The following is a 23,767-nucleotide window of genomic DNA, read 5'->3' as shown; positions in this document are numbered from 1 at the left end:
CATTCTCTGTCTTTGTCTCTGTCCATCAGTCTCTCCTCCTGTCTCTCTCTTTATCTCTGTCCCTCTCTTTCCTTCTGTCTCTCTGTCTTCCTCCATTCTCTGTCTTTGTCTCTGTCCATCAGTCTCTCCTCCTTTCTCTCCCTCTTTGTCTCTGTCCCTCTCTCTCCTTCTGTCTCTCTGTCTTCCTCCATTCTCTGTCTTTGTCTCTGTCCATCAGTCTCTCCTCCTTTCCCTCCCTCTTTATCTCTGTCCCTCTCTTTCCTTCTGTCTCTCTGTCTTCCTCCATTCTCTGTCTTTGTCTCTGTCCATCAGTCTCTCCTCCTGTCTCTCTCTCTTTATCTCTGTCCCTCTCTTTCCTTCTGTCTCTCTGTCCTCCTCCATTCTCTGTCTTTGTCTCTGTCCTGCTCTCCTGCTCTCTCTCCGTCCCCACTGATCCAGGATCTGCTCCACCTTCCTGCTGGTAAAGGAAGGTTCTGGTGGCTGCTGTTGCAGGATGTGCTGCTGATGGAGAATTGTTGGGTGGAGGTTCATTGAAGGAGGGAGGTGCTGGACCTGCTCTACTTGGACAGAGTCAGGACAGAACTTTGGTTGGGGTTTGGTGACACACTAATAAAACTGACTGGACTTTTAGGAGCTGTGGTGAAGGTTTGGTTTTCAAATCTCTTTATTCAACCTTCTCAGGACTTACAACGCAACAAAGGAAAAGCCTATAAAGAAAACTTTCTCTTTTAGATGTAAAATCCATCCCTTTGCTTTATTCTAAAAGACACTTCCAGCGTTTGAGTTGGTGAATCCAAAAACATGACGACCTGCTGCCTCAGAGACTGGACATGCTTCAGTTTTGGGTCATTACACCCCAAGTTCACAGTCTTAAATCCACTGGTAAATTCACCAAACCTACGGAGCTCATTTTCTAACAAACTGTTTGGCATGACCGCCGGGACACCGGACACAGTGATCCGTGTGGAGGGCGTTGACAGCGGGGAGACCTGTTCAAACAGATCCCTGATGATTACACCGCTCTCCACCAGTTGGTGCACATGACATTCCTCTTTTAAGAACACCACCACTGCATTATTCATCCATCCCCCAAAGAGCACAAAACTCCCCCAATGGCCCAGAAACTAATAAAAGTCACCAAATGGTTTGTTAGCCTGTAGAATGAGTGTTCAACCCGTAGCCAGGCCTTCGGTAGGCCTTCCAGTTTTCTGCTGGGTCCACAGAACCTTGGTATTGGAGACGGTTCCTCTGGGTCAGCCAAATGGCCAACTTTGCCGTCCCAGATAAAAAGTTCAACAGAATATGTATGGACTTCCTCCTAGCAGGGTACCTGGAGCCAAAAATGAACACAGGAAATGAGAAAACCTCCCTGAACCACTGAAACCAAGCTTTCCATAAACCTTTTCAATGGGCAGCTCGTACAGGGACCACCAGCTGCCTTTGGGGGAAGCGTCTGGGCCAAAAAACTCGCACCACCGCGACTCTCTGACATCTGACAGATTTAGTTAAAACTCTAAGCTTTAACACAGACCTGGTAAAGGTCCTTACTCTCGGCCTCCCTGAAGGAGTTCAGGCAGGGGGTGGTGAGAGTCAGCAGGTGCCCCCCCCCCCCCCACTAACCCAGAGCTGGGAAGACGGACAGAGAGGGGAAGCTGTACTCCCCACCTTCTTTCCACTGTTCACACCGGCCGCAATTCGCAGCAGAGTCCTCCTCCACAGCTCTGAGGATCAGCCGGGCTGAGGTGATTCTGCTGCTGTCCACTGATGTCCTCACAAAGGTTGGTGCAAAGGCTGGCTGACTGCAGGGTTCAGGTCCTGATAAAACTGTTGTGGAACAGGGGTTCCTCGTAGAGAAAGGACCCAAGAGGTGACAAGTGGTCCCGTGTTATCTTGAACAACTGCCAGGCTTGGAGCATGGAAATATAGAACGGCATGAGCCCCGTGATGTCCACATCATCTACCTGCAACAGGAAGAGGTGCTGGTTTTACCTGAGATGTCCCACTCTTCTCAGCTGGAGCCGTGCTGTATCACACCATCACGAGCCACGGCAGGCAAGAAGGGAGAGTACCACCCATGGGCTGGAGGCAGGAAGTGACCCAGTTTTAAAACTTTATGAGAGTGGGTGCGGTGTCTCTAGTGCAGGAGCCAGGGCTGCAGTACACGGATCGCCTATTTGGGGTCAAGTTGACTCTGAGTAGCTGTCATGTGACTTCTGATGCAGGAAAGTGGGTGGAGATGAATGAGTTCACAGACATTCCATATGACAAATTACCATCCATCCATCATCCATCCATCCATCATCCATCATCCATCATCCAACATCCATCCATCCATAATCCATCCATCCATCATCCATCCATCCATCATCCATCCATCCATCATCCATCCATCATCCATCATCCATCCATCATCCATCCATCCATCCATCCATCATCCATCATCCATCCATCCATCATCCATCCATCCATCACCCATCCATCCATCATCCATCATTCCATCCATCATCCCTCCCTCCATCTTCCCCCTCTTCTCCTGTTGAGGGTGGTGGGGGTGGAGCCTATCCCAGCAGCCTTCCCCCTGGACAGGTCACCAGTCCATGGCAGGACCAACACATAGAGACAGACAACCATTGGCTCTCCCAGCCACGCCTACGGTCAATTTAGAGTCTGGATTAACCTGGTCCCTCTTGATGTCTTTGGACTGTGGAGGAAGCTGGAGTACCAGAGAGAACCCAGCAGGAACAGGGAGAACATGGAGACTCACCTAGAAAGACCCCGTGCTGCAGCTGGGGCTCCACCCACAACCTTCTTGCTGGGGGCCACATTGCTGACCTTACAAATTACAAACCAAAGAAATACTTCACTCTAAAAGTTTATTTTGCCTTTCAAGTATTCACAGATAAGTGTCCTGTTTTCTTCCTGCATCACTTCTTTGTGATGCCAGAATGAGAGTTCATGCTTGACTCCTCTCACCATGAGATTTGGGCCAAATGTGACATCATCCAATCCAAAAACACTAAACATCAAGAACAATTACACAGTTTTTCTCTTATTTGTTGTCTTGCAGAAACCAACAGGGGAACAGTTTCAAGTCCTGGGGCTCAGTGAGTGATGTGTGTTTGTGTGTGTTCATACACACTCCTGCAGAAGTTCAACTCCTCATTCAGGTCGTTACAATGACCTACTTACAACCACAAGATGATAATTACTCTTGACAATGCTAATAAGTTTGGTTACACTTCCACACATATAAAGCAACCGAGAGCACTTCAGGCGCAGAGGAGAGAAAAAAGACGAGGATTTCTGGAAAGCAAGAAGACCGCCTAAAATGTGTGAAATTAATGTGGAGTTATGAAGCGTTGGTCTCAACCGACACGTCAGAGGGAGACCACATGACGATGAGGCCAAAAGAGGATGAATACAGACAGGAACAACAGAGAGACGGCAAACGGCCTCCTGCTGGGATTTCCTGGACGTGTGTTGCCATGACGAAAGCGGGAGAGGTTTTCTTCTCCTGAAATACTGAGGCGACCTCCTGTAACAGGGGCCTGGCGTGAAAAACAGTTCAAAGGTGAATTCATGCATTCATGAATTAATTGACGCAGGGGTCTTGGTAGCTTTGCGTGTGGTGATGGAACCGTCAGGCTCCAGCTCAGCATTTTCCATCCCATCCTTCCTGTGACTGGCCGTTATGCTGTCATGCTGCACATCTGCTTCCTGTGAGCAGCTCAAGCAACAACTGAACATCAACATCTGGACAGGCCTTGACAAACCAGCCGGAGTGAGGACAGGCAGGGTCCGTCCCGTTCACCATCATTTGTTTGATGAAGCTCCATGGGCTCAGTCACTGGTCCGGTCCGGTCCGCAGTCCTGGGTGGGAGCCGGCCCAGCCTTGGCTCATCGTGTTATTGACAGGGACTACAGGGAAACATCTGGATTTGTCATCATGAAAGATGCAGGCAGTTTATTTGGGTTATGAGACAGGGATTTCAGAGCAATCCAAACTAACGCAGGACGAGATACGAGGACACACACTTGTTGGTTTCAGTAGCAAACATTTATTCCAATAATTATGATGATGCACAATTTGTCATCTACCCTGATCAGCGTGCTCTGAATGTCAAGATGCTCGGATAAACTGTCTTTACTTCATCAGGACTTTGCTCTATTTGACTGTAACACGAAAACAAAAGTTCTGATCACATAAATCTTTCTGTTCAAACTCAAGGATGGTGAATCTGTTTGGTTTTTCTTGCTGCATAGGATCATACAGCTAATCACAGTATCAGAAGACGTGTATTATTCATCCAGACAACACAAGAGGCCACACAAGCAGCGAGCATCCATTCACCCTCTCGTCTGGCTTACGTCGTTAGCTGTCACTCCTCACTCTTGGATTTTTCAGCCTTTGGGACGTTCAGCCATTTCAAAGACAGACATTTTCGCGTCATAGCTTTTCCTTCTATTTCTCTCCCTGAAAGGATTTTGCGTGTTTCTCAGGACCACCCTGAAGGACACAAGAACAAGCAAAAAAAGGGACTTTGCATTTTGCACTCTAACCGTATGCAGGTTGACCTCTGTGACGCTGGTCATACTCAGTCCCTGCAGCTCTCAGTACCGCACATCTGCTGAGAGGTCGCCCTCTTCTACACAACCCTCTTGAAGAAACTTGTACAATGTTCCAGTCAGCAGCTGTGTTGCACTGCACGTCACAAACACGCCAGCGCCACCAAGTTTAGGAGCACATAAAATCAGTGCCGCTTCTCCAGTTTGTGCAGCCACGAGCCAAACCTGACCACTGTTGATGGCTAGTTGCTGTGTCAGCCTGCGCCAGGCTGGCATCAAACTCCACCAGTTCAGCCACATGAGATCATCACAACACACCAACTTATAAACGTCGGACTGAGAAAGGGACCTCTTCATCCTGGTCGTGTGACATGATCCAGGACCACTCATGTGGCATCTGTGCACCTCAACACGAGGACCAGCAGGTGAGTCCTGGCCTCTTCCTCTAGTGTGTCGGGTCTTGTGACACACATGCAACACGCTGCTTGGCGTGGAGCAGCAGAGTGACGCAGGGCCTCATTCGCTACCTCAGGTGGAGCAACACAACACACCAAACGTTCGCTGGGCCTTTTTGGCTTCACCGTGAGCAACGACCTCGACAGAAACATGAATGATAAATGTTGAGGAGCGCGTGGCCATGGTCGCCAATTGGAGCATGACATTCTACAGTTGAGCATTTTATGACCACGGTCATGTGTCTTTCATTTCTTTTTGGAACGCGAGTCGTCACATAAAGCTCCTTGCGCCGCCATCTATGTCTCCTCAACCCTGATGATAGAGAAAAGGGGACATGAGACTACGCACGACGATGGCTCTTGTAGGTCCCACCCAGACATGGCAAGAGTCGATGCCGCTGTACTTGTCTAATCTGACACGACGGAAGAGAAATAAAAAATGGCGTCGTCTGATCTGTTCAGAACAATGCACCAAGAGGTCTGAGGGCGCCAGGAGAGAACACAAGAGCAGCAGCGTGAAGGAGAGCAGGCCTTCCTTCATGAACACACCAGTTTAATCGACTCAGTCCCACATTCAGCTACCAGACAGACTCAGCATGACCGTGGATTAATCCGCCCCTGAAAATAGTCCCAAAACAATTTAGCAAAACTTGCAGCGACGAGCTGTTTTACTAAGAGAAAACAACTTCTCAAAAACTATTCACTATGGACGTCTTTGTCAAAAAAAGTGGTGGAGGCGGTACTGAGAGCCCCACGTGGTCAGAAAGTGCTGAGTGATGGATGAACACATTTTTGGTCTCATATTTGACTTTTTAGAATATAAATAATATAAAATAACACTGAAAAGTTCTAAGTTTCTATTGTCCTGACAGGAATGTTGGTGGGTGGGACAAGCTGACATCACAGTCCTCACACATACACGGCAGAGCAGGTCAACGATTTCCTCAGCGACACACGGACCACCTGCAGTATCTGTAGACACAGCCAATCGAAAACATGCAGCTCTGGTTGTCATGGTGACAATAATACATCGGTCTCACGCTTGGTTATAAACTTACTGACTGAGTCAAAGGTTGGAAACAGTAAATGAACAGTCGGGTCACATCTTAACTCGTCAGTTTTGATGTGACTCAGAGGTTCAACATTACAACTGCAGAATCCAACTGGGTCTCTCTTGGCAAACTTAAGCTGTCATTTCTACCACCTCCCCCCACCTTGCGCCCTGCCTTCCTTGACTGTCTCACTGTACAAGGATGTGATCTGACGAAACTCTGCTAACGGGGGACGTTATCTTGTGAGGATGGCATGTATAAGAATTACATCCTGAGAGATGGATTCAGCTGGGGTCAAAAGGTCATTTCCTGTTTGTTCATGAGATGCTGGAAATGGGAGTGGTGGCGTCGGTTCAGCAGCAAATGCAAAAGGCCTGAAGTAATGACAGTGCTCCGACACAAAGATTGTCATATCTCACTATGAAACACAAGAACACACGCTGCAAACGCGCCATCAAAGTGACCATGCAAATGTTACTGGGTACAGAAACAATCATGTACAATAGAATGCAGGCTTGCTATACAAACACAATATTAAATGGAAAAGAACTCCTCCCCCCCCCCCACTCCAGGAAGCAGGTCCATAAGACAAATGGTGCAAGTGCTGTCAATATCAAAATTCTTTTATTGATCCACTCACCTCATTGTTGATACGCACCATGAAAACCACTGTAAACAACTGAGCTCGCAGTTGTTCAACTGAGAAACTCCTCTGAGCTCAGTCCCAACAGTCACCTCCATGACAGTGGTTTATATTACCATGGAAAAAAGTAAAACATGTCCTACGATCACAACAACTAAGCTGGACGACAGCTGGTCTATGATCAGTTACTATACAGGGTCGGGGAAGCTGGAGATCTGCTGGTTGCTTTATGGCACAAAGGGATTTACTTTAGATAGAAAACTGCAGGGAAGTGCTGTCCCTTCAGGGTATCTGGCAGATGGCGGACAGCGTTTAAGTCAGCTAAAATCATCTCAAGTGGACTAAATCAGTTCAGCACAGCCAAAGATGCCAGTGGGTTGTAATAATAATTGATGGATATTTATGAATGTAATTAGAACGTGGTATTAATGCTACATGGAGCTGAAACTGGGCTCCAGCACACCACAATCTTTACAGAGAATTCTGCTCTAACTGATGATGCACCATCATTTTAAAGAAGGGAAGGATGAGGTCAGAAGGGACGACCAGGTCATTCTCCCTCCCACCACCTCATAATTCTGTTACGAGCAGACACCCAGCAGTCACACCAAACCAAGTTCCATCTAACTTTTGCCTCTTTCCCATCACAATACTTTGATTGGCATTCTCAGCACACGCACAGCAATGTACACAGTCTGGAGGCTACATGCTAGCCACCCTAGCCTCTGTCCAGACCCACCGAAAATGCAAGAGTCAGCAAAATACATTTATCGAGTGAAGGACCGGACACTGACCCTCCGACTCTGACAGAAACACCAGCACCAGACCAAAAGGGACTTGGTGTTTGATACCAGGAGGAAAAACTCAAATGCTAATTCATCCTCTGGTGATCGTAAAGGACTCACTTTTTTTGTAGCATGTTGTACATTTAAAAATCTACACACACACACACACACACACACACACACACACACACTCACACACACACACACACATACTGTTTGGAATAAAAATGGTATCAAACTAATTTCTCTGCATATGTTAGAGAATACTCTGGGATTTGTGTCACCTAGCTTAGCGCAAAGGTTCAGGATCTCGTCCAAACTCATCAGCAACTTGTTTATTTGATCTAAGTAGAACTGGAAAGAAACTGTAGTACTTCTGGAACTGTGTATGGACCAACAGTTGCTGGGCGACTGCCATCCTGTCAACACAAGCCAAGTTACTCCTGAATAAATCAGCGAGGTTTACGCCACAGAATATGATGGAGCAGCAGAATATTCCATTTTAGTTCAGAAGATATGGTTGATATGGACATCCAGACATAAGTGCAGGATATAAAGGTAAGGTCTTACAGTATACAAGGTAGAGTAAACGCATGTTTCAGTGCAAGTCACAGCTTATTTGACTTCATCGCTACAGGAGGAATGCTAAGCACACTTATGGTTCAAAACAGTATTCTGTTGAGTATGTGGTATCTGTACAGAAGGGACAAAATACAAAACATATCTCTCTCACATAATAATGTCCTAGTTGTTTTAGTCTTTGTAAAATAATTCTTTCTTTATCTATTGAAATGATACAATATGTTTTTTGTATAGTAAATAGTATTTTCTGGTGTAGCACCCTTTTTAAACATAAACAGTATTTACAGTGCAGGGAAGTAAACATTGCTTTCACAGCTATTATATTATTAGTACAATTATTTTGCAGTATTTTGCTACAGTCTGAACTTTTCTGTGCTACTTGTGTTTCTCTTTTTAATGGTGATTTATATCCAAAACATACATAACTGTTTTAAAAAAGGTTTCCCTGTCCCAAACCACTGGTTCATCATTGAAATGACACTAGGTATCCTTAGTAGTGACCACAAAAGTACACAGTGATTATTTCTACAACACTTAAAAGGTTGTGCTTTAGTGTCAACACGTACAAAAATCTCATGCTGCATAAAACTTTTTTTTTAAGTTATGATGCTATATACAATGGATAATAATGCTGGCTGCTGTAAGTGATATGGGTTCTTGAAGGTCGAGGAGTCTCGACTTGTTGAGGACTCGTCCTCATTTGTAATCCTCACTTCATTCTTTGAAAACAGGAGTTATGGACGTTCCCTTGTAGAAAATGTTGCGGGTGTTATCAGGGCTGTTGGCTCTCTCCGGGATCAGGATGATATTGTTGCTCTTTCTCCGCAAAGTGGACTCACGACTGGAGGCCACTGAGGGTGTATCTGAGGCGGTCTCTCCGCTGCCCCCTCCGCCACCTCCTCCAGATCCGCTAACATCCCCTGGAGTGACCCTTATGGTAGAGAGGCCTTGGGAGTGTAGCTTCTGCTCTGACTGGCCAGTGTTCTGGGTATGAACAGTAACTACAGGGGGTGTGCTGATACTGACGGTGGTGGTAACGATGTGATTGGCACGCTTTCTATCAATGGATGCTTCACGTATTGAGTCTGAGCTTTCAGAATCTCTGTTTAGATCATTGAGCTCAAACGACTGCCTCAAAGTTCCACCGCCTCCTGCTCCTCCTGCACCTACTACAGCTCCAGTGCCATGATCCAAAGACCGCCATCTCCATGACCCACTTCCATCTGTAGATGGAGCTTGTATAACTGGTTTGCTGTTCTCAGGATGGGCCTCTACTCTGACAATTGCTCCGGTACTCCCTGAAATACTACCTGTGGTGCTGCCCAGTGAGCTGGGCCCCGTGGTGCTGTTGAAGTCTTGGTCAGTTAGTCCCTTGTAGCGAGCTGAGCCCTGGCAGCTTCCGGTAGTGCTGCAGCCAATGCTGCTCTCATCCAGGCTCTTGGAATGGGTCTGGAGCAGACCCTGCTGCTTGGACATGGCGATGACTTGCATGATTCTTGGCTGGGTGTTCTTGCCGTCCTCGTTAGTCCTGCAGGCTGCAGTCTTCTCTGCTGCCCTTTGCCAGTTAGCCTGATGACTGCTATTTACTGATGACATCCCCTCGTTTCCTCCTCCGGCCATCCTCGGGGAGCTGGTATTGTAACTCTCATGAACTTCCTCTGGTATGTGGACCAGTTGTGAAGAGCCAGGTCTGGACTGCATCGCAATCCTGGCTCCTCCAGTAATGCCACTGCAGTTACTGGGCAGGGTAGTGCTTGCGCCTGTGGCCAGTTTGGACAAGTATGCATGACCATCAAAGCTCCCGTTCAGGCCTGTACCCGATGGCTCTGAGCTAGACGGGATCTCCATGCTGCCGTGGTGATGGGGATGCTGTGGGGACTGACCCGATGACGAGTCTACAGATGAGGAGAAGGAGTCAGGGACCTGCAGAGAGCATTTGTGATTTTTACTTTTCCATTGAGACAAAAGCTGCTTTGAGCGGCTTGAGTCCATGGAGGCATGATGGAGGCTAGCAGCATGACGTCTGGCTGCTTCTTCATATGCTGCCATGGCCTGGGGGGTGTGGACCCGTGGAAGGGTGTGGCTAAAGGTCACCATGGCATCTTTGCTCCTTGGGCTATGGGGGGAGATCACTTCCACATCTGCACTGGGGCGCTTCAGGCTGTCATCAGGCCTCTGCTGCAGGAGGCCTCGGTGGAGAAGGCCCTCTGAGTGGGAGGTGGCGATACCTGCCTCCATGCCCATGCTGGCTTTCATTTGCAGGTGTTGGAGGACAGCCTCCTGGCTGATGTGCGGTAAGGAGCAAGGTGGTCGGTGGATGTGGAGAGGGGGGAAGGTACTGGACTCCTCACTAGGCTGGAAGTTCCCAACTGCATACAGACCCTGACAACAGAGGAACCAGAGACATTTTCGTTACATCACCTGAGTGTCAGACAGAGACAGCCTTGGTATTCTGTTTTTGTAGAGCAAGGTGTCAGGCTAAGCTAGTGCTCCTAGATTGTTCAGGTGCTTACCAAATCATTCTTGAAAAGCAGTTGTTTTTTTTTTATTTTGGAGGGTATGTTTTCATTAGTAACATTTTGGGGCTTCATTTAAAATTTAATTGCTGCTCTTGAACCCAGACTGGATGAGCAGGGTCAGAGAGCCAATCAGAAACTAAGTAGGAGATGGTAATTTTACCAGGTAGATGGCGATGGCTCCTCCCAGCAGGAAGCCCAGGTAGACGTCAATGGCATGGTTCTTGTACTGAATAATCCGGGTAAGACCACAAATAATTGCACAGATGATGAAGGAGAAAACCAGCAGGGGTTTGAGCAGTTTGGACGAGTCAGTCAGAGTGCTGTTGAAGTACATCTGGAGACACACGACAGAGTATTGACTGTTATGAGGTTTTGTGGTCTAGCAGTGTTCTTCTAAATCAGCCAGCCAGCACAGATTTTTGACATGAAAAAGAAGAAAAAATACATGTCACACTAATTGTGAGTCATTTGTCATACATCACGATCATCTCCTGCACCATCGACTAACACACACATCCTCCACAGTCCAAAGACATCAAGAGGGACCAGGTTAATCCAGACTCTAAATTGACCGTAGGCGTGGCTGGGAGAGCCAATGGTTGTCTGTCTCTATGTGTTGGCCCTGCCATGGACTGGTGACCCGTCCAGGGGGAAGGCTGCTGGGATCGGCTCCACCCCCACCACCCTCAACAGGAGGAGAGGGAGAACATGGAGGGATGGATGGATGATGGAGGAATGATGGATGGATGGATGGATGGATGGATGGATGGATGAATTGATGGGTGGATGGATGGATGGATGGGTGGATGGATGGATGGACCATCAGTGAGTGAGACACTGTGAAGAGCTTGGAGTGCCGCTAAGGTAGAAAAGCGCTGAATAAAATTGAGTCCATTTACCATTTACCATGGATGGATGGATGATGGATGGATGGATGATGGATGATGGATGGGTGGATGGATGGATGGATGGATGGATGATGGATGGATGGGTGGATGGATGGATGAATGGATGGGTGGATGATGGATGGATGGAGGGATGGATGGATGATGGATGGATGGATGATGGATGGATGGATGGGTGGATGGATGGATGAATGGATGGATGATGGATGGATGGATGATGGATGATGGATGGGTGGATGGATGGATGGATGGATGGATGATGGATGGATGGGTGGATGGATGGATGAATGGATGGGTGGATGATGGATGGATGGAGGGATGGATGGATGATGGATGGATGGATGATGGATGGATGGATGATGGATGGATGGATGGATGGATGGATGGATGGATGATGGATGGATGGATGGATGGATGGATGGATGGATGGATGGATGGATGATGGATGGATGATGGAGGGATGATGGAGGGATGGATGGATGATGGATGGATGGATGATGGATGGATGGATGATGGATGGATGGATGGATGATGGATGGATGGATGGATGGATGATGGATGGATGATGGATGGATGGATGGATGATGGATGGATGGCTGGATGATGGAGGGATGGATGATGGATGGATGGATGATGGAGGGATGGATGGATGATGGATGGATGGATGATGGATGGATGGATGGATGATGGATGGATGATGGATGGATGATGGAGGGATGGATGATGCATGGATGATGGATGGATGATGGATGGATGGATGGATGGATGGATGATGGATGGATGGATGGATGATGGATGGATGGATGGATGGATGATGGATGGATGATGAATGGATGGATGGATGATGGATGGATGGATGATGGATGGATGGATGGATGATGGATGGATGGATGGATGATGGATGATGGATGGATGGATGATGGATGGATGGATGATGGATGGATGGATGATGGATGGATGATGGAGGGATGGATGGATGGATGGATGGATGATGGATGGATGGATGGATGGATGGATGATGGAGGGATGGATGGATGATGGATGGATGGATGATGGAGGGATGGATGATGGATGATGGATGGATGGATGGATGATGGAGGGATGGATGGATGATGGATGGATGGAGGGATGGATGATGGAGGGATGGATGATGCATGGATGATGGATGGATGATGGATGGATGGATGGATGATGGATGATGGATGGATGGATGATGGATGGATGGATGGATGGATGGATGATGGATGGATGATGAATGGATGGATGGATGATGGATGGATGGATGATGGATGGATGGATGGATGATGGATGGATGGATGGATGATGGATGATGGATGGATGGATGATGGATGGATGGATGATGGATGGATGGATGGATGGATGGATGATGGATGGATGATGGATGGATGGATGATGGAGGGATGGATGGATGGATGATGGATGGATGGATGATGGATGGATGGATGGATGATGGAGGGATGGATGGATGATGGATGGATGGATGATGGATGGATGGATGGATGGATGGATGATGGAGGGATGGATGGATGATGGATGGATGGATGGATGGATGATGGAGGGATGGATGGATGATGGATGGATGGATGATGGAGGGATGGATGATGGATGATGGATGGATGGATGATGGATGGATGGATGATGGATTGATGGATGGATGGATGATGGAGGGATGGATGGATGGATGACGGATGGATGGATGATGGATGGATGGATGGATGGATGGATGATGGATGGATGGATGATGGATGGATGATGGATGATGGATGGATGAATGGATGGATGGATGGATGGATGATGGATGGATGATGGATGGATGATGGATGATGGATGGATGGATGGATGATGGATGATGGATGGATGGATGGATGGATGGATGGATGGATGATGGATGGATGATGGATGGATGATGGATGATGGATGGATGGATGGATGGATGATGGATGGATGATGGATGGATGATGGATGGATGATGGATGATGGATGGATGGATGGATGATGGATGATGGATGGATGGATGGATGGATGGATGGATGATGGATGGATGATGGATGGATGGCTTACAATCACTGAGGCATTTCCCAGTCACTGAAGAGAATAAAAGACCTCAAGCTCAGCTGAACAAAAGTGCTCGCTGACACTCTAGCTAGCTCCTATTGGCCACCTTATGTTAATTCGGTCATGTTAGCTAGCTCACGTTAGTTAGCTCACATTAGCGCGCCCAGCCAAAAGTCACAGGTCAATTCACCATCCTACGACTCGGTACGCAATAGTTGTAACTATTATTCTACTAGAACTACAAAAATGTGAGCCAATACCATCACTCCAACATATGTTCAAAAATCTTTACCTTCATTGACACTTTTAATAAGCTATTATAATATTAAGCTACTGACAATTGCGCAGATGTAATTTAAGAAATGAATAAAGTGCACTGTCATTCATTTTTGTCACTGCTGTAGGTTAGGAGTCCATTAACCTTTTCAATGAACTATTATAGTATTATTATATTTTTATGTTTCTTGTCGAAGACAGCTGACTAAAAGCCATTATCCTGTTGGAACAAGGAGCAGGACGTTCCTCACTGTTAGATTCAAAACTGTCTTCAAGATTCTGTAAACATATCCAGAATTTACCGCCACGCAGGCTCCTTCATGCACCCGGCCTGTGGACCAGTGGGGGCTACTGCATTTGTTGGGTCTGAAACCAGGATCCCACTGGGGACCAAAATTCTGGACCCCACAAGTTGAAAAGACTGTTTGAGTGATGCCATTTGTTTTTCCATTTGAATCGGGCCTGACTTCACTTGTGAGAGTCGGGGGAGGGGCTGAGGAATGCATCAGCGTTTCAGGACAGATTAGGTGTTTGATTGACTGCCGAGCTTTTCCACTGCAGATGTTTGTGTTGCTCTACACGTCCTCTTTTATGCAATTAAATGTTTCTTAATCCAGTGACATAATTCTGTTCTCTTATTAGCTTCTCAAGCCTCTCAAAGCAACTGCATAGTGTAAAAATGGAGCTCTTCTGATTTGTTCCCGAAAAGCTTGGGAGATGCGTGGATTCTACACAGTAGAGCAGCGATTCTGGCGTGTCCAAGAAAAGGCAGCTAATCTGGGCCGACTGTGTTAACTTCCCCTCATCATTAAGCTCCACGTGAGAGGGTGAGCAGGGTTGAACATCAGCGAGGGCTCAAAGTGTTACTCACCGACACATAGACGGCGGCGAATGATGCTAGAGTAGCGTGCTGCGACGGGAAGGATTTTCTGCAAGAGATGAGAGAACAGAAATAGACTCAGGCGGTGGAGAGGGGATTTACCACGTCCAGCTGCACACCGATAATGAGACACACACAGCTGATTGGTGGGGGAGGAAATTGGACGCCTCTTCTCTCGTACGTCCACCCCAAAATCCTGCAACACAAACATTTTAAGCTTTCACATGATAATGAAGACGTCTGCTGTCACGCCAGTCATCAGGCAGCCAGCGTCTTCTCATCAGGAGCCATGAGGGTTTGGTGCCCCTCCTCAAGGACACGTGGACACGGTCTCCAATAACCTTCTGCTAACTGTGTCCGCGTGGCCACCTTCACCTTGCCCGTCTCTCGCGGACATTCACACTCTGTCTGCATCTTCCTGCTGTTGTCACTGTTGTGAATATCAGCCAACAACACGGCCGGTGGGCTGGGAGTCAACGACCTTTGCTGCTTCGTGTTTGTCTCTCAGAGTTTGTGTCCGCAAGGGTTCTGAATGGTCGGAATTCTGATCACACACACAAGTCCCTGATGAACCGCACTACGTCCTGTTTAGCTGTTGTCTCTGGGGACATCAGGTAGGACAGAGACCTCAGGGCGTGCAGTAGAATGGACCCATGTGACACTGGACATTTGCTGAAGTACAACAACTTTAGGGTCCATACTGCACTTCTCTGTCTTGTGCTGTAGTACTCTGTCCCTTACTGTAGTACTCTGTCTTGTACTGTGGTTCTCTGTCTCATCCTGTAGTACTCTGTCTTGTACGGTGGTTCTCTGTCTCATCCTGTGGGTCTCTGTCTTGTACTGTGGTTCTCTGTCTCATCCTGTGGTTCTCTGTCTTGTACTGTGGTTCTCTGTCTCATCCTGTGGTTCTCTGTCTTGTACTGTGGTTCTCTGTCTCATCCTGTGGTTCTCTGTCTTGTACTGTGGTTCTCTGTCTCATCCTGTGGTTCTCTGTCTTGTATTTTGGTTCTGTCTCTTGTTTCCAAGCTACAGATGATCTGCTGAGACATTTAGGGGTTTACTTTTTGGTGTTGACTGCCGTCTCTGTCTCTTATTCATTCTGTCTCTTCATCTTCTTCTCTAACAGGAAGTCAATCTACATCTGATTGTGTTGTCAACATGAATAATTTTACAATACATGCCCCCCCCCCTTGTATGATTGATACTGTTGGCAGTGCAGCAAAGGGGAGGTTGTGTGTGACCACTCAGCCGCGCCCTGCTGTCAACTCTTGTGGAGACACGTGGTTGCAGAGGAGCACCAGGCTGGAAACCTGCTCCAGTCACGTTTCAGCTGCTCTGACCTCATGAGTCTTCATGACTTAGTGTGACACACTGGACTTCCACACGCCTGCAGGTCCTCCCAGCACTCAGACAACTTCTCGATTCACTGGTCTTTAATCGCCATACATTTGTTGTTTCAGAGAAGACACGACGCAGGAATTGAGGGAGGAGAATGAAGCTGAGACATGGCGTGGACGCCCCTGGGTCGCCAAACCAGAAAGTGATTGCGTTGTAATTCATACTTGCTGAATGATTGCAGTTGGTACACGGTGTGTGTTGTCTCCTAAATTGGGTTGAGAATACCCCTGGTGCAAGACCACTGCAGCAAAAGAGCTTTTCATGTGGCTCTAGAAACAAGAGTGAAGCTGAAGCTGCCACCGAGAGAGCAGAAGAGCCTGTTTATCCCAGGAGCTCTTGGTTATATTTAGCCTGCATCGTCTGCTTGTGTGTCCCAAATTCACGGGTCAAACCTTCCCCATCCTCCTAGCCCACATCCCGACGCTGTCGCCTGTCTCATGCACAGATTCACATGGAGATGGGATTCAGTTCAACCTCACAGAAGCAGAGAGGCCAGCCTCTTGTGTCGGGGTTACTGGTTTGGCCTCACAGCGTTCGCCATCAGTGTAGGGGTGAGTGAGTGTGAATGGATGAATGAGGCGACACAAGTTTGAGACTAAAGTGGAGGGTGTTAATGAAGCCCACTGGGTTAGTCATTCCTGAGGCCTGATGAAACCACCAGCTACCTGAACGACCTGCAAGTCTCTGCTAAGAAACAAAGACAAAACTGAGGTTATTGTTCTTGGCCCAGCATCGAGTCTAGACTACAGGTGGATCTCCCATGATGCACTGGGGTCCGAGCACATACATACCCACTGATAAATATTGCTAACTCTGCTCTCTCCTGCTGCTTTCTCCTGGTATTTCAGCCTGTATGTGTAGGACTGATGTATTTGTACCATCATTGTTAGAATACTACTCTGTAGGTGAGTAAAGGGTGTGGTCTACACCTGCCAAACACACCTGGCCTGAGTGCGCTGGGTTGTGAGTTGGTGCCAAGTAAAAACTGCTGGGAGGAGTCACATGTTACGCAGTCTTCATCTGTGGAGGTCTGAGTTACGAAGTAAAACTAAAACACCAGCGTTTCTGGATCTATGACATCATTGAGAGGCACATCCAGAACCAACCCACAGCGGCCGACACTGGCGAGCACCTTCACAGTTACAGTCCCACTCAGGTGTGTCTGCTGACCTGCCCTGGGTGATGGCTGCGGGGTCGGCCCCCGAGCAGATGTCCTCCATCACATAGGGGTTCTGCTCGCAGCTGACGTTGAGCGTGGTGTAGTTGGGTTTACACACGGTGAGGAAGTAGGGTGCTGGGTAGCCCGTCATCAGCTGCAGGATGTCCGTGATGAGCGCCGTGGCACAGAGGCCGAACGCGTGAACACCTGAGGACCAGAGAAGACCAAAGGTTTTCAGTTCTGGTTTAGTTGTGGCGTCAGAGCACCACACCGTCTGCATGTTTGATCACTCATACATTCAGACACATGAGCAGCGCTTCGGGTGCTGGCTGGAACCCACTGAGGGCCCCCCCCCCGGGTGAAGTGGATCCTCTGTGTGTGTGTAGAAACGTACCAACGAAGCGGACAGCTCTGCGTATGAAGGAGTTGAAGTTACAGCCCGCGGCGTTGATGTTGGCCTCTGCGCCGGCGCCGCTCTTCCTCCGAGACAGACAGCAGAAGAGGATGGCCTCTCCGATCATGATCTGCTGACACAAACAGGGCGCATACGTGTTTCCCTACGTAGCTTCTGCATGCAGCCTGCTCACAGAACCAGACCAGCGAGACTAGCAGTACTGTGGTGTTCTGGTTCATCCACCATATGTTGGGATTTAATCCTGCATTGTTAAACAAGCACTTAACCTTTAATTGTGTGTGATACGTTCACGCCCGACGTGTCAGGATGCTCCTTGAATAATTCACCATGCAGGCAGAACTTAGCGGGCCGGTCCTGGACTCAGTCAAACGTTCATCAATGCTCTAACAATTTAGCAGATGAGGAACTGCTTGTAACTGCAAGCACCTTACACTGAAGGTGAAACCAGGCCCCCACCACCACCACTACCACTACCATCAACGCCACTGAGAACTAAGACAGTGAAAACAGGTCACATACGGTCAGAGCCCGGCACCAGAGGCGTGACAGATGGGGCAGCAGAGACGTCATGGCAGAGTGAAACACCAGTGTTTGACTCAGTGGGCCAACATGTCGTTTAGGGAGAAAAGACTGAACCAGTTAACGAGCGCAACCGCCGTCAGGAGGAAAACTTCACATGAGGACGTTTCCTCCATGATTTTGTGAAAGTGCGCGTGAAGCTTCAGTAGTGCCTTGCTGACGTGATGTGGGCTGATTCTCAGTCCCCGTTGGTGAGCACGTTCACACCTCGCCCTCCCTTCTATCAGTCATCACATCAGACTGAGGCTGGAGGAGGTGAGCGGCTCCAGTGACATCAGAGACTGGCGAGGACGAGCCCGGCGGCTGAGCTCTCACAAACAGGCTTGTGGGGGTGTTTAATACCTTTTTGTCAGCAAATGCTGTTGAGCTGGCGGTTTTGGACAAAAAGCAGCTTAGAGGAGGTCTGAGTAACGAAACGACTTGACTCCAGAGGAGCTGCTGCGTCGTGCACATGGAGCGTGGAGATAACGACAGAGCTGAGAGGGGACGTTCATCCTCTCATCGGTGGAACGTCTCTCCTTCCCTCCTGAGAGAACCTGACGGAACGTCCAGCATGAGAAGCCTCAGTGTTTCACCTCTTATGTGCATCTTTTCTCTCAAGATGAGCTGTATTGTGTGAAACGATCATTTCTGACAGTAACGTTAATCTGATCTAATTCTAATGTTGGGTTTCATGTTTTACCCGTGTTTCCTCAGAGGCGTGTCCTCATGTTGAGCGTGTACGTGGTTGATACTCATGAGCTTGTATCATTCATCGATATTCTGCCATTATTGTGTCAAAGAGGATTTGTTGGTTTTGAAATATCAAACATAAAGAGGCCCTCCAGCTTGTGGGGCCCTGCAGCAGGGTCCCGGCCTGGTCCGTCCCACTGTGCTCTGGGCCCTCACTCAGTCAAGCATCAGACTAGATGGACGAGCTTCGGTCAGGGACAGAACATGTGTGTGTGGTGTGTGACACAAGCTGAAGCCATGATGCAGGAATGATCTTTTCTGAGCAAAAACACACAAATATGAACAATGATGTTCATTTCTCTTCAAACATCAATGCTGGAGGTTTAGACGGCCACTTCCGTCCGGTAGTACATCAGAGTGTGCGGCGGCTGTTGGTACCGTGATGGCGGGCCCTGCGAAGGCAAGGCTGAGCAGCATCAGCAGGGGGACGACCTCGTGGTTGGGGTCAATGTAGGGCAGGCTCAGGCTGCGGTCATGACAGTTGAAACCAGACTTCACCGGCTTGAAGACATCTGTCCACTCAAGGAAGTACAGGCTGACCACGGATGAGACCAGGATCGGCAGCTGTCAGGGACACCAGAGGAAGAAGACAGACAGAAAAATTCATCAGCTTCAACAAAATGCCAGCAACTAAATAAAAAGATAAACAGGCCGTGAATCCGCAAATGTCCCCATAAGACCAGGGTTCACCGAACATGCTAATTTGATTTGATAACGACGGAGGAATGGAAAATAGTTTTCATGACCTGAGGGGGGTGATGGAGGATGGCATGTGGATTTAATTATTCTTCTGAGCATGCTCAGTGCACAAGCCCTCTCATCCAGCAGAAGAGACCCAGCGAGCAGGCTCGTCTCTCTCTATAGCAGCGCGCAGACGGAACATCAATCCCACACGTGGAATCAAGAGCGGGTCATAAAGCTGCTGGTGTCCTCTCCATCACCCCGCCGACACTCGGCTGCCGGTGTGTCAGTCCGTTACTGGGAGGTCGTGGCATTTAGCTGATGGCCACTGTGCAAAGCAGAGTTGCAACCATGACGACGGTCCAGAGAACATCACCAGCTAGACGAAGAGGCCACTCATCCTCACACGTCCCGCCATTGCAGATGAAACCACTAGAAATCATTCAGCTTCTGTCAGCCTGTTGGAGTCTTTACAGGTTTGGAACCTGACAGCTCCGCCGATCTTCAGAGGGGCTGGGAACACGACCTCCACCAGGCTCAGAGACAGACCGCAACCAGGCCTGACCACCAGCGGCTCGCCAGCAGTCAAATCAGAACGAGGCTCTTCCAGGCTCAGAGATATCGAACACAGAGACTAAAAACGTGATCGACTGATTCTGTAGAATCGGACCATGGTGTCCACCGGAGGACTGACTGGGACAGACACGGAGTCCCTGCAGGGACTGTTAGCACGAGCGTCTCTCACTTTGAAATTTCAGTTCTCTTCTGTCTTCTACATTTGCGTCTTTATCGTAGAGGAAATGGGTCCTCCTCCAGGTGTCAGGGCTGTTCCCTGTGACTCGACAGTTCGTCTGTCGCTTCTCGTTATTTGCAGCTCACGAGGGCTTTGGACCATCATCATTTCCTCTGTCGAGTCACAGGGAACAGCCCTGACACTTGGAGGAGGACCCACGATGCTGCTGGGTGACGTAAAAAAGAGATCATGGACGTCTTCACTGAGCGGCGTGTGAAGGCAGGAGGCTGACGGGTCATCAGAGGCTTGTGAGCGCGGCCCGCAGCATCATCAGCTCTGATGAGCTGGAAGACCCTCTCATAGGAGCCCAGGGCACGCTGGGACCTCCCTGGTCCTGGTCCACACACCCTGACACCAAGGATGGACGTTAGAAATCGAGTACTCACCTTCATGAGTAAACTAAGGGGGTTCATGACTTTTTTCTGTCGCCAGGCCTAATCTGTGATCAGTCACTTCCTGTGCAGTTATCTTGCCTTCAAAATAAAAGCTGCAAGGCTGACTTATTAGTGTGATGGTGTAATCAGAGCTGCTGTGAGTCTTTGGAGGTGATTCTGCTGGAAGTTTCTGATTCAGGTTGAACCACAGATTCATTCACGCTGACATGTAACGTGTGTCACTCGATTCTGGAGCTGAATAACTTGCCAGCATAGATATCTGATCAGGTGAGAGACTGATGAGAGCCAATCACTGCAGAAATGACGGTGTGAGGAGAAACCGGGGGGAGGAGTCATCTGGAACTACATGAACTGTTGTTTCAGTCTGCCGTCGTTGGGCTCGGGAGAAACAGCAACCATTCCATGAGTTCCTTTTATCAAGTGATCTGATTGTTCCTTCAAAGCTCAGATCTTGTGATCTTTTAGTTTGATCCTGAATAAATGCATGAGGCAACAAGCGTGCACGATGTGTCTCGCTTCGGTTTAGAAAGTAGCTCATGCAGCCCCCCCCCCATCTCTCCTCCAGCTGCATCTCTACTGGAGGAGAGGAATATAGGTCAGTGGTGTCAGCACTGCACTGCTCATGCTTTGAATACGGAGCTGCTCTCGAAAGAGGCGTCCACTCAATGTACCAGATCTCCAGAGGATATTTTATGCTACATCTTGTTATTTTGAAAGTGCAGCATAAATTTCTCAGGCAGATAATCAGGTTTGATTCGCTTCCATGTCTCTGCGCATGCAGATTAATCCTCGTGTTTGTTGGAGAGTTAAATAGGTTGTTTAAGGCTGCTGCTGGTGAAGACAGTCACTGACCCTGCTGGATCCATAAAGACTGATTTATGGATGCGCTGCTCCGAGTAGTCAGTAGTCGGTATTCTTTGCTGTGATAGTTAATATGGACTTTATATTGAAAATATATTACATTTACTCATCTGATTCTTTTAGCAATGTTCTAGTGAATCCCACAGTTATTGAAGGAACATGACAATTTATACAGAAAGTCTCTTACTGCCAATCATCCCCTCAACCAGACAGATGGAGACCCTCTAGGGAGCAGGCTAGTTAGCTTAGCACAGTGACTGGTAGCGGGTGGGAAGTATTAGCATCAGCTTGCTCAGGTCCCATCCAATTAGCTTAGCACAGTGACTGGTAGTGGGTGGGAAGTGTTAGCATCAGCTAGCTCAGGTCCAGCCTAGTTATCTTAGCACAGTGACTGGCAGTGGGTGGGAAGTGTTAGCATCAGCTAGCACAGGTCCAGGCTAGTTATCTTAGCACAGTGACTGGTAGTGGGTGGGAAGTGTTAGCATCAGCTAGCCCAGGTTCCGTCCAGTTAGCCTAGCACAATGACTGGTAGAGGGTGTTACATACAACCCTCATTATATTAATGCAGGCAGAGACAGAGCTATGCTAACACTTCTCACCGACTACCAGTCGTTGCACTAAGCTAACTAGCCTGGGACCCAGCTCCCGAGAGGAGGGGCTCTGTTTTCTTCTCTGGTTCTGGGGACGATGGACAATCAGAGAATCTAGAACTTGTTGTGTTCCTTTAACGTGATATTCTGGGTTAGTTGAACCATCGATGCTTCAGCCTCCCTCTCACGCCTCATCAGAGGCAGGTGTAAATTCAGGTGCCTCGTCGCTATCGTTAGTGTGAGCTATGTCCAGGTGGAGACATATTCTACTAACCCACATTGCATCATGGCGGTTGGTTGGTTTGCCACTTTCCACACTAACTCAAACAGTTATGGAGACGAATCTGCTCCCAAGACATCAACAACCTTTTTTCTCTCTCTTCTTCCGTCAGAACTGCTTCTGCTGATTTCATGTGACTGTTTCGCCAGCAGCATTTTGTGCTGCTCCAATCATGTTCTTATCTGTGACCATGAAGTTTCCTTGACTTTTTCTTTGATCCTCAAAACATAGCCTGATATTTTTTAAAAAAATAATTAATTATGAATTAGCAGAACAGTGAATATCTCCTGTATCCTGCTAATGCGCTCTGTTACCAGGGTTTAGGGTTAGCAGCAGGGTTACCAGCAATGCACACGGACGCATGTGGCTGAAAGCTGGCATACCATTAGGCCTGTGCCTGAATACTAAAATCCTGAATACTACATATTCAAAATGAGTTTACTGCATAGCTACTGTTTACTGAACAATAAGAATTGAACGCTTGTCTTCTGTCTTCTGCTGTCCATCCTGTCTTCTAACAAAAGCCAGTTTTCTATGTCAGTCTGTGCAGTGGTGAGCTGAATATGAAGAGAACAATTGTACATTTTGGGAACCTATGTCCTGACCTCGGCTAGGGTTTATAGGCGCGTTATGCTAGCACACACCAGCTAACGGAGCCTAGTCAGAAGTTGTCATTCGTTGTGAAGGGAGGTGCCATCACCAGTGTCGTTCCCTTGGTTTCATGAAAATCGTCTGCTTGAAACACCACACACTGATTCCTAACATTCAAGAGGCAAGTGAAGTCCAGCTGCTGCAGTGTCTGGAGCTCCAGAGAGTGATGTTGCAGGTGGACCCGAGAAGACATTCGCTGTGCTGCTACTTGTCCTCGCTGAATAAGTAGTGTTCAGGTGATTAAGCATCATCAGTGTGATCCTGCGTTGGTGAGTCTGATCAGCCTCCATCGCGACACAGAGAGGAAATGATTGGTTCACCTTCCGTTCACCATCTGATCAGATGAGATCTGTCACTTCCCCACCTGGTAATTTCACCTGTCCTCGGTGTTGTCAGCTGACTGAAAAGGAAACTGAAAAAGATTAGATTATCAAAAGTTTTGATCCAGGGGGATCGATATTTCAAACCAACACAGGCCTCTGCTGCACGAGGAT

The 23,767-nt window shown here is 48.1% G+C and overlaps 1 protein-coding gene across 1 annotated transcript in view; it reads right to left on the bottom strand.

Moving 5' to 3' along the window:
- Positions 1–4,053: 4,053 nt before the first annotated feature.
- plppr4b (phospholipid phosphatase related 4b) overlaps positions 4,054–23,767 on the bottom strand; it is a 34,136-nt gene continuing 14,422 nt past the window's right edge. The window contains exons 2-7 of the mRNA XM_086191732.1: positions 19,401–19,586; positions 17,691–17,820; positions 17,308–17,503; positions 14,731–14,788; positions 10,763–10,936; positions 4,054–10,465 (exon numbers count right to left, since the gene is read on the bottom strand). Of these exons, the coding sequence (XP_086047858.1) occupies positions 8,798–10,465; positions 10,763–10,936; positions 14,731–14,788; positions 17,308–17,503; positions 17,691–17,820; positions 19,401–19,586 (2,412 nt within the window). The 3' untranslated portion in view covers positions 4,054–8,797. The remainder of the gene's footprint in view (positions 10,466–10,762; positions 10,937–14,730; positions 14,789–17,307; positions 17,504–17,690; positions 17,821–19,400; positions 19,587–23,767) is intronic.

Source organism: Aulostomus chinensis, chromosome 21 (genome assembly GCF_037954235.1).
Source record: "Aulostomus chinensis isolate RoL2024-O1b breed Wild chromosome 21, RoL_Achi_v1.0, whole genome shotgun sequence".
In the NCBI taxonomy this organism is placed as follows: Eukaryota; Metazoa; Chordata; class Actinopteri; order Syngnathiformes; family Aulostomidae; genus Aulostomus; species Aulostomus chinensis.
Note: the sequence above shows the minus strand (reverse complement) of the source record. Positions and strands in the feature narration are given on the sequence as shown.